The sequence below is a fragment of the Lolium perenne genome, chromosome 3 (assembly GCF_019359855.2).
Source record: "Lolium perenne isolate Kyuss_39 chromosome 3, Kyuss_2.0, whole genome shotgun sequence".
Taxonomy (NCBI): domain Eukaryota; kingdom Viridiplantae; phylum Streptophyta; class Magnoliopsida; order Poales; family Poaceae; genus Lolium; species Lolium perenne.
In genome coordinates, this window is record NC_067246.2 from 279,805,076 (window position 1) to 279,817,257 (window position 12,182).

At 44.7% G+C, this 12,182-nt stretch overlaps 1 protein-coding gene across 1 annotated transcript; it reads right to left on the minus strand.

Annotated features, from left to right (window-relative positions):
* Window positions 1-5,832: 5,832 nt before the first annotated feature.
* Window positions 5,833-8,740, minus strand: LOC127344363 (uncharacterized). Its single transcript, XM_051370609.2, has 2 exons — window positions 7,920-8,740; window positions 5,833-6,765 (listed from the first exon to the last, which is right to left on the minus strand). The coding sequence occupies exons 1-2, from the start codon at window positions 8,577-8,579 to the stop codon at window positions 6,340-6,342; spliced, it is 1,086 nt and encodes a 361-aa protein (XP_051226569.1). The 5' UTR covers window positions 8,580-8,740; the 3' UTR covers window positions 5,833-6,339.
* Window positions 8,741-12,182: the final 3,442 nt, after the last annotated feature.

Genomic DNA, 12,182 nt, shown 5'->3' on the forward strand with positions numbered 1-12,182 from the left:
TGTAACACGATCAATTGCTACTCTTTGATTAGGTCAAGTCCATCATATTATTCTCCTTAATAATATGACATCGCTAAAAAGTGACACTATTATGTCCATGGCTATGAAAAATAATAACCAATACTTATTTCACGAACTAGTATAGAGGCATACTAGGTACACATTGTATTCATATTCCACACATGTATTATGTTTCTGGATAATACAATAAGCATGGTATATAAACATTATCATGAACATGGATTGGTGATAATAAATATTCCTTTATTATTGCCTCTAGGGCATAAAAAAACCCTTGAGTTAGGCCCCCATAACATGCAGTTTTGTGAGATTCCAAGAGTTAGAAACCCTAGCCATCACCGTCGCAAGTTGTGCGAACAAATCTAGGAATCTACCGCTCGATCTGCCATGAACATGTTGATACCGGTAGAGGCGGTGCAAGTGTTACACTTTAGATGAAAGAGTTCGTGGGATCCACAAGGAGCTTTTTTTAGGGATCGGACAATTCAGACCGGACTGCCTAACATGCCACACCGAATTACGCACTTGCATCTAGTGGTAAACTCGCGATCTAATCCCTAAGCATAGATTTTTGTGATACGAGGTGGAAAATTTTATTATGCATGCTTGCACCACCGTGTATCCCAATATTAAGGAAACAATAAAATGGAATTCCACAAAGGATGATACTCAATGTTTGGATTTAACATACATGGTTCAACTCATCGGTCTCAAAAAGTTTTCATGTGATCCATCGTCTGGAAATCATGGTGTCAATTAGTAGTTCTGAAGCTTTTGGAGGTACATACCTTAAGGACATGGACAAGGTGAGTAAATGAACTAGTACTTGAGTCTCCTTAGACCGGAACCTAGCCGATCTAATGAAACACTTTTAGGGTATAAGGATGGACACGCAAATTAGGGATCCAATTGTAAGTATTTCGAATATATCATATTGTATCGTAGATAGATTGAATAATTGGAGCCGAAGATGGTGCATCTAGATAAAGATGCCGGAGACCCTTGCTTAAGACGACTCATTTTGATAGACTAAAACCCTAGCCAGCTCGCCATTATCAAGATTCAAGATCATTCGTTGTGGATCCATTTAGCTTTTGTATTTTATAACCCATGTACATACACACATATAAACATGGGTACGACTAGTACCGAACCTTGGTAGCCCAAACCTAGGCAAACCACAATTTTATCGTTGCCTCTAACTCGGTTGATTTCGGCTTATACCACACATCTCTTTTGTCCCCATGAACTTTATCCACACCGTGAAGATCAACGGTAAGTCTCAATCATCGACACATGGGCACTTCCGAAGTGGAAGTTCTTACATATTTGCAGTTGGGAACTATGTGGTCTTTGTTAGATTTGCAAGTAGGAGTCGGATTTAGTGGTTCGCCACTTCACTATCTTCTAATTATTCAAACTACAATTAAATCTTGGCTTAGCTTTATTGATCTCTATTTCGACACTTGTGGTAACACTTGCTTGGTCATGAGTTAGTGTGCTGCACCGACACACAATACAAACATTCACGGGAGGCATTTATATAGTTATATATTTAGCCATGCTAGTTTGCGACAATCAGAATGCAACGGTTTTCCTTCATATATACCTCGACCCTTAACCCTTTCAAATGATCATTGTAGTTTGAATCGGCGAAGAATTGTCCGTGCTGGTGCAGAGCATTTAGAGTTCCGTAATGCTGGGGAGAGAAGCCTATTGTGGCCACTGTGTTTTGTTTTTCTAGCATGTTTTGGCTGATTTTTTGCTTACGTCCTTTAACTATGCCTTCGCCTTTTTATCCTCTAGTTATATATTTGTGACGCACATAAAAGTAACGTTTTTGTTTGCTTAAAATAATATAGATATGCCAGGATATGACGGCTCGAACGAGCGAGTAAAAACACGCACACGGACTATCGAGTTTAGCTGCGCACATTTTCTCCTGGTCAAGCTAGCGCACTAACATACATTTCCACCTGAAAGCTTTACTTGAGCGATCAATGTCACTTTTCCTGCTTACCAGAGCACTCACACCAAGTGAAGGCTGGAGACGAGGAATTATATAGTCAGTAGTGTGACCTGGGTTGCGGTCCAGGGGCGCCACAAAGTTGGACTTGGTCGAAAAAGGTTCATACGACGATTAACCCACGCCAGGGTGCTTTGGAAATGTGGGCAAGGAAAGCATATACTAGACCCTGATAAAGCCAGTTTGTGCCATAATTATCTCCAGGTGGTGCGTACACTTCGTCGATCTAGCTAATCTACCTAGGCCGTGACCCATGTCGAGGCTAGCTAAGCTTTGTGTTTGTGCTCGTGTCCGGTGACGCCGATCGGGCGCCAGGTGATAGCTGCGCGTGCGTCGTCGTCATCCGTCGTTTTCGCAGTTTGACTTCGCCTGAGTTTGTCTCCGGAGAGAATGTTGAAATTCTAGGTCGCTACTGCAATGTAACGCGTGCATGCACTTAAGGAGAGAGGACCATTTTGCACTACATGCTCTCGATGCTCCACGTATAGATGCATGTATTCCTAGCTAACTACCTTGACCCCTATACCAAATTCTAACCAACTAGTAGTCAAGACTTCTCTACAGTCTACATTCGTCTCAAACAAGGACTCTCTAGCTTTCCTTTTTAATCTGCATTTTTGCAGTGCATCCTCTATGCTTTAGTATATACTTTCTTCGTTTCTTTTTAATTGACTCTAATTTAGCACAACTTCATACTAAGTTAGAGATAATTAAAAGGGAACGGAGGAAGTATATATGTATGTATTCTTAGCATCAGGTCCTTCCTCTCCCTCACGTCGTCCTAGTAACCCCCCAGCCATCGGCTTCCTTGCCCCTCTCCCGTCCTCACCCACCACATAGCCTTCTCTGGTGGATATCGGCAAGATTGGCCCGACGGTTTTCTCCTAGGGTTCCACGGTGTTGCTGTGTCTTGCTCCCTTGGGGCAGCGTGTGCGGTGTCTGCCAAGGCAGGCTCTGCGACAGCCGGTTGTTCTAGTAGCACCCCCCAGGCAACTCGACAGGATATGATCCTTCGATGGCGCCTTGGGCCTGGGCTTGGCTCCACCGCGGGGCGGCTCGCGGGAGGTGTGAAGACGGTCTAGATCTTTGTGGGCATGTAGGATTGCCGGTGGCTCTAGCGATGATCACTGGAGCCTACAACGGCAACGCCCGCGGGCCTCGTACCCTTGTTGAAGGCGTCGATGACGCAGTTTGAGCTACCGCCCATATTGCTCCATGGGAAACCCTAGATCCGGTATCCAGGTCGGACGTAGGCAGCGCTTAGCGTCGTTTTCCATCTTGAGGGCAATGGTTGGGAGTTGAGCCTGAGTTCTGAGACCTGTAGTAGATGGTGGTGTTCGAGAAGGTGAGTGGCGTGCCATCTATCACGTCATCAACGATGTGTCTCGGCGGCATGGTGCAGTGGGGTCTCGGATGTCTGCCCTGAAGATGGACCAATGGTTGATGGAGGTGACCTGAAGGGAGTGAATGAGGTGCTTGCCGAGGGTCTGCTAGACCGGATGAATGCCCCTGTTTCAGCCACAGGGTCTCGGTGATGCCCCCAATATTTAGCAGGTGGGGTGTTGTTTTTGTTCTTAGGGCACAAGGCCATGATGACATGTTCTTCACCCATTGACAGGTTTGTAGGTGTTGAGTGGTGGTTTTGTGTTTTGTGATGTATGTTTTTGAAAAGTCTTTGTTGAACAAAATCTAAATAAAGGCCGTATGCGCCTCTTCGATGTAGAGGCCGGAGATCTCATCCTCCATTTCGAAAAAAAATGTGTGCATCCTAACTAACTAGCTAGCTTGACTACTGTACCGCACTATTGGTATAAAAAAGAAGCTTGACTATTGTATTACCTACTGTTAGCCAAGAAGTGTCTAACATTTTATTTTGATCTGCATGGCTCCATAAGTTTCATGTAGCAATTTGTTAGCAGGGTACTTTAATTATAAGGGCGCTAACAATGGCATAAAACCAAATATAGTGCACACACAGGATTCTTCTATGCCTTGGAAGTGTGAAAGAAGAGAGAATGATGTCTTCCTTTGGTTAAGGGATATTCTTTCTTCTCCGTTATACTTGATCTCATCTCTTTGTCATATGCTGACTATTAATTTAATCACCACAAAATTGTGCATTTGTCCAAGAATTAAATATACTTGAGATGCATTCTTTTCCTGAGATATCCTAATGCGTTAAGAAACTTGCAACCCATAAGCGGATAATATAGAGACCCCATTTAGGGCCTCTTTGGATAGTAGGATTGCAAAACACATGAATAAAAAGATACAAGAATCCCACAGGTTAGCATACAAAACAAATGACTATGAAACACAGGAAAACTATACAGGAAAAATGCCTCAAGTGTACGCATTTGAGTCTATTAAAGAGGTTGAAGTGGATGTTCAAATTCCTATAGAACTGACGCATAGGAATCCAATTCATAGTAAGGGCCTCTTTGATTCAAAGGATTTGTACAGAAAATTTGTAGAATTAAATCCTATAAAAAAAATCTATGATGGTTATTTAATATATAGGATTAATTCTCGTAAGATTTTTTTCCTAAGAAATCATTTGCACTCGATTTCATAGAATAAAACAAATGACTATGAAACACAGGAAAACTATACAGGAAAAATGCCTCAAGTGTACGCATTTGAGTCTATTAAAGAGGTTGAAGTGGATGTTCAAATTCCTATAGAACTGACGCATAGGAATCCAATTCATAGTAAGGGGCTCTTTGATTCAAAGGATTTGTACAGAAAATTTGTAGAATTAAATCCTATAAAAAAAATCTATGATGGTTATTTAATATATAGGATTAATTCTCGTAAGATTTTTTTCCTAAGAAATCATTTGCACTCGATTTCATAGAAAATCTAACATCCACTCATATCACTTTTTTCCCCGTGTTAGGGCAAAAAAGGGTTGGTTTATATGAATCCATGTAGGATTAATTGATGTGGGGGACATTGCAATCCTATATTTTTCATATTCCTACATTTTTTATATCCTACAAATAAAAGAGGTCCTAATTTGGGTAGCAAACCCTTTGACCCAAAGGCAATCCATGAGGGAAAACATCCTAATGATTTGAAGCATACATTACAAAGATGCAGAAATTAATTGAAACCACTCGAAGTAGAAATTTATAAAAAAAACAATATGGTGGAATGTCGAATCTGTGTTTGGTTAAAAAGTGCAAAAAATGAATCGATTGATGTTGAAATTTATGATTTTTTGTTCCTTTTAAAGAAATTACTCGACCCGTCCCGGTTTATTGGGCCTGCGTGCATCACTAGATCGTCAATTTGACTAACATAATATAAATTATATAGCACAAAAAATATATCAATAGAATGTAGTACATCTAAACTTTCTAACGATAGATATTTTGTAATATATACTTTGTATAATGTTGGCCAAATTTGTAACCTAAGAATACGCTCATGACCTCTAAACCAGGATGGGGAAGTATACCATATGTGTAGAACTATAAAAATAACATCATTTCTATTGAAACATGCTTTATTTGTTCAGAAATGGAAGGCCACACCTATTTTGACCAGCTTAGTTCAAGATTTGACCAATAGTTAATTGTCTAATAATGTGCAAAAGCTGATACTCCCATTAGATTCATAGATTCAAGGTTAGCACTTCTTATAGTTATGAATTTATTAGTATTAAATATTGACAAACAAAATAAATAGAAAATGACACGGTAGGGGGCCTTTCCCTACTCTATTTGTTTCAAAAAAAGACAAACAAAATAAATAAATGGTCAGAGCTAGAACCTGGACAATTTAAAAATATATATCTGAACGAAAGGAGTAATTTTACAATAGTTTATTAGTATAATGCGACATAAAAACATGATTCAAACCAAAAACTTAATTGCTAGACTCTGTGGCATAAAAGTAGCCAATCAGAGTATATGTATTGTGATCTCAAAAAAAAAAGTATATGTATTGCAACATGTTAATCATCCCTTCAGAATTTGATCTTTCTCATATAGTAAGTGAAATGCTAGACATAAATAGTACTAGGCCCCCATATTTACCGGTTTAGTTAGCCTGTGAAGCTGGTAAATTTTCTCCACTACAAAGCGCTGCATTGACAGCCTACTCCGGCGGAAGGGAAGAAAATTCAGCTACTTCACAGCTCTTAGCAACCGATCGGGGGCCTCCTTATTGCTCTATTGATCACTTTGTTCCTCTTGAATCTTCTTGGATCTTTATGCACGCATGCAGTGCATGAATGCATGCAGATGTCAGCCTGCATATGTTCTATCAGTGCCGATCGAGCGATCTCACCGTTGGAAGCTTATGACGCGGTCCTGGGTGGCGGCGCCGCCGCCACCGTCGACGACGACGGGGAAGTGTTGGCCGCCGAAGGATCGGACGTGGTCATTGAGGGAGCGCTTGTGCTTGAAGTCGGAGCCGCAGGCGCAGAACCAGCGCTTGCCGCAGTTCTTCTCGTGCGTGCGCCAGTCGCCCTTGACGGCGAAGGGCTTGGCGCAGCGGCGGCAGCGGAAAGGCCTGGCGCCGTGCTTCCGCTTGTAGTGCGTCTGCAGGGTGCGGAAGTCCTTGAGCGGCCGCGCCCGCGGGTGCGCCACGTTGTTCCGGCAGCCGGCGGCGCAGCAGTAGCACGGCAGCTTCAGCAGCGCCAGCGTCTGCGTCCCCTTGAGCGACTCCGGGCCCTTACGGTACTCGCGCCCGTGCCCCCACATGTGCATCTGCATCCATCATCAACGCATGGCATGCATGCGCACAATGGATTAATACTAATTGATAACAAAGTACTTACTTGTATCTTTCATGATCACTAGTGTTAATCTTCCTTGTTGTAATGATTGTTAGCATGAAATGCACTCAAAGAGATCCAGAATGTCAAGCTCTCGTGGCTCCACACGGCCGTATATATACATGTGTCGGTTTCATATCGAGATTGTTCTTTATGGAAAGATACTACCCAGCCGGACGGATCATGTGGTCCATATATTTGCCTTCTTTTCGGAACAAATTGACACACATAACATGTTAGCTTTGGAACTCCTAAATGAGTTCGGAGTTCCGGTCCCATGGTCGGCCAAACACCTGCAATGCCTTTGTGAAAGTGGCTGGCCGGTGTGAGATAGGTCGAGCTCAACTTCGACGGATATTTCGATTCCAGGTAGCAGATCAATGGCATCGATCTACTGGCGGTGTAGGTGTAGCATGGCGGCGGCCTGGTTCTATTCATACTACCTTTGTTTGTATGAATAATGTACACGCATGTATTATATTGAGACGAATTTTTACGGAAAGATTTGAGCAACATCTCATTTATATGATACTCCCTCAATACATCTGAATTTAGATAAATCTGCGATATCCTTGTCGTACAGGAGGTAGTACATAATTGATTAATTGGTATGGTCTGATTTGTATTGAAGAACAATATGTAATGATACCAATTCTATATCAAAATTATTCAGAGGGTGATCTTGCAGGGGCTTTGACCTAGTTGTACCAGAGAAACCTCGGATCTCGTGATTGACGATGAGGGGAGGAGGTTTAAGTTCGTTGATGTTCGAAATGAATTTTTTCCTTAATTGGTTAAGATTTGGACAGGCAGCGGACTGAATTGAGGATGCACGACGCATTAAATTGGCGAACTTAGCCTCTCAATTTTTTTTTGGTGAACTTAGAATTTTTATTTTTGCGAAATCAGTGGGCGATCTTAGATGATCTCGGTTATGTGAACTTAATTGTTTTGGTACCAAGTAATTGAATCGCCAAAAAAATAATCAATAATCATGGCATAAGAGAAGTAACAATTAGTAGTATTAACCAAGAGATATACTGATCATACTACATAAGAGCATGCATGCAAATAAACACCATTTACCTGCATGTTGTTGTATCTGTTGAAGTTCTTGTTACAGACATGGCACACAAACTGCACCGGGCCGACGAGGATCTGCGCGGGCGTCGGGATCCAATACTGGCTGCTCATCGCCACGCTGCTCTCTGCCCCGGCAACTCCGAATTCACCCATGTCAAGGATGCTGTTTGACCCTTCCACCGAAACCACCGCCTCGCCGTGCTCCTCTTTCTCCACCTTGCAACTGCCATGTGCAGGCTTCCACTCATCCATCTCCCCCTCATCCTCCTCGTCTTCAGCGTCATCGTCGTCTTCAGCGTCTACCTTCTCCTCGTCTTCCATGGCGTCATCATCGCAAGATCCACCAACCGGCAAGCCTATGTTCAGATCCACGCCGGGGCCCAGCACCCCGGCCGCAGTGCTAATGATCTCTTCCTTGACCGCATGGTGCTCATGATCGCCACCAGCGCCCCTCTTCCCCTCCTCCAGCATACGGAGCAGCGGCAGACATGTCATGCTGTTCCCATATTCCTCAGGGAATTCTTGGTGCCTCGAGGAGGACGAGGAGAAGGTTGAGCACGACGGGGACGAGGAAGAGGACGACGCGGGCGGCTTGAGCCACTGGACGAAAGGCGAGGCGACAGCAAGCTCGCCTTCCATGGCGCTGCAGGTCCGCAGCCCCATCTCGATATTGTAGCTGTATATAAACTACGACTCCCGCTTTGGGGTGGGGGAGATGCAGCTTATATATAAGCTCTTGATCTCGGGTTTGGTGAGTCGTGGGGGGAAGATAGAACAGGTGAGGAAGAATGAGGAGAATGGCAGCCTAATGTCAAGGTGTGCATGCGTCACGAACGATCTTGGAGAAAAGGAGATGACGCCGTTTATATATACACGCTAATGGAGCCTTGTCTGGCTCCTCGCCTTTATGTTTGTGTGTGCTGCACTGCTGGGTCTTGAAACTCTCGCAGGCTTTCACACACGATCGAGCTATAGAGGTAGGTCAGGCAGATCGAGATGGGCCGCGAGGGAGGGCTGCGCGCGTATGCATGCGCTAGCGCCGGTGCGCGAGGGGAGTACGTGGGGATGAGTTTGGAGCTTTGGATGGTCCCTGGCGCCGTGCGTTACACAGTGCTAGCGGTCCGCGCGGCGGGGTCGTGACTGAGTGGCGATCGTGCTAGGAGTGCGCGCGCGGGGTCCGGGGTCAAGTGCAGTACACAGTGAAGAGAAACAGAGGACGGGATGGACTGTGTTGTGTTCTCACCTACATGTACGGCGGCCTAGCCTCCTGTTTAGGGTTTGTTTGCGACTTTTTCATACGTCTCTCTAGACCTTAGAGCATCTCCAACGGGGGGGCTGTAAAATCTGGCGATGTAAACCGGCGATTCGGCGCGCTGTATACAGCTAGCGCGCGTGTTAGCGAATTTGCCCGCGGCAGAGGCTCTGTGCGAAAAACGCACCTCCAGCAGAGGCTCTATTTTGCAGCGCGCGCGGCACAAACTGCTAATCCGACCGTTTTTTTGAAAATTTAAATCAAACAAACTATGAAAATTTGATCGAAAATACGAATATATTTTAAAAGTTTAACGATACAATGCGACATATAGAACTGCTAACTACTCGTCCGACTCCCAATCGAAGTCCGAGCTGCTCGGAGTCGTCTCCGACACCGGCGTCGTCGTCCCACTGGTGGAAAAAGGGCCTTTGGTCGCGGTTCGCAACTGCCATTAGTCGTGGTTGCGCAACCGCGACCAATTAAGCGCGACTAAAGCCCCCCACCTTTAGTCGCGGTTGCTTAAGAACCGCGACTAAAGGCCCGTCCACGTGGGCGCCAGGCGGCCGTCGGGGCGGAGAACCTTTAGTCGCGGTTCTTCTGGCCAACCGCGACTAAAGGCCGCCGCAGGTTTAGGGTTTTAGCCCCCCCCCCCCTAAACCTGCCCCCCCTAAACCTGTTTTCTGTTTAATTTGTATTGTTTTATTTCTTTTGTGCTTTATTTTAATTTTGAAGGAGTTTCACATATTCTACGGTACTACATACATGCATATGAATGTACAATTTCAAACAAATTTGAAATTAGAACCAAAAAGAATTCAAGAGGAATATACAATATATATTCAATATCATCGGATGACCATATACAGTTTTGAACAAGTTTCCATACATAATTTAATGCATATAAAGTTCTACGTCCTCGTACTGGTGTTCTCCTTTAGGATGGAGGACTTCCCTCCTGAACCATCCAGCTAGTTCCTCTTGAAGTGGTCGGAAGCGAGCTTCTGGACTAAGCATCATCCAGAGGTTATTCCTCTGAGCATTGGTATCACTCGGAACCCGCTCAGAGGTGTATCTCCGGATCATCTCACAGACATAGTATCCACATAGATTGGTCCCCGCTGGCTGAATATCGCCACCATTCTTAGCCTTTGACCTTTTGAATTCTAGCTCTTTTTTGAAATCACCGACCTTTTGATCTGAGAACCGTCTCCAAACCCTACGAGGCAAAGAAAATTAAATGAACAAGAGAGTTATTAGTTACTTGAAGCTTAGAAAATGAACGAAATAGGCCGATCGATATAGAGCGCAAATGAATGAAAATAATTACTTCTGCAGTATTCTTCTCATGCCGCCCCAAAGATTTGAATCCAGAGTCAGAGAGTCGTGGACGAGACATTCTGAGGTGTCAACTTTAATTACTAGCAGAATCCAGTGGAACCTGCGGACACGATACATGCACAGTACGTCATGCATAACTCATCGATTAGCCGGCCACATACCATGCATGGAGTAAACAAAAGAGAATGTGCTCAAGACAGAAACACTCACCCAAAATGGTAAGGAAATAGTATATCACTTTTGAGTTCCTGCTTTGTAAGAAACTGCCACAGGTATGCCTCCACGTCGGCGGGGTGATGCTCTAACACATATCCATTAACGATGTGTGGGTCAATGAACCCAACATCATGGATGTTCCTTACTCTGCATTCCTTAATCTTCATTCTGCATGTATAATAGCGGACACAACAATATAGTTAGGACATATATATAGTGCAGGCAATATGAACGAGATGGGGTAGAAATAAATCACTTACAGAACGTAGCAACTGATGATAGATTTGTCGAGCTCGCGCAGATTGAAAAGTTTGAACAATTCACTCAAATGAATTTGTACATAGTAATGTTTGAAGTGATGCTCATATCTAACTTCCGCATAAATATATTCTTTGGCGTTTTTATTTTTTATGTAACCCTTGTACCATTTCAGCAGACCTTTCATTTGTGGAGTAGATCTTCTTCCTGCGCAGGCTCGACGAGAGGCCCATTCTTCACATATGTAATTACTACCTCCTTCACTGGCGCCTCATCAAGGCCTAACAGTTCACGAAGAGTAATACCTAAGTTGGCCGCTTGTTCTCTGGCACTCGTTACAGTCAATCCCTCTGCTGCCGCAGCTTCTATGATATCGGGGGCATCCGGACCGGCGGCTTTCACTATAAGCGGGGCAATCGATTGTTTACTTTGTTCCCCGAGCTGGGCAACTCGTTTCCCGCTTTTTTTACTTTCTAATTCCGTTTTCTCGGCCTCCTCCCGCTCTCTCTTCTCCTTCAACATGAGTGCCTGCTTACGAAGTTCACGTGCATAGTCGTCAGGCAGATTCTTCGCGGCTTGGGACGGTTCGTTCAAAAATGACTTAGCCCACTTCTTTTGCTCATCAGAAAATACTGGCTTGGGCTCGGGCTCTCTTTTCTTCTTGCAGTCCGCCTTCCATTTCTCATAATCAGCAGTCGCGACCACGTCGACTTCCTCGGCAGTACGTTCCCAAGGCCTCGTGGGGAGAGGCTTCAGTGATGGCTCCGGTACCTTTGTTATCTTAGGTACATAAGGGTCCGGGTTAATACTCCAGGACTGCTTCTGCTTCTTCGCCGGAGGTGGATTGGGGGGCGGCGTCTGCTTACCCGCCCGGGGCGGACTAGGGGGCGGCGGCTGCTTACCCGCCGGAGGTGAATTGGGGGGCGGCGTCGGCTGACGTGAAGGAGGTGTAGGTGAAGCACCACCACCACCACCGCCACCACCACCACCGTAGGGGGGTGGACTTGTTGTCCTTGGCGCCTCGCCTGGAAACTTGATAAACTTCTTTTGCCATAGAATGAAATGGCGCTTGACATCTCCAAGTCTTCTCTCCCCTTCAGGTGTAGCAATGTCAATGTCCAGGTCCTCAAACCCTTGGACTATGTCCTCCACCGTGACACGAGCATAGCCATCTTGAATGGGGTTGTTGTGGTGGAGTG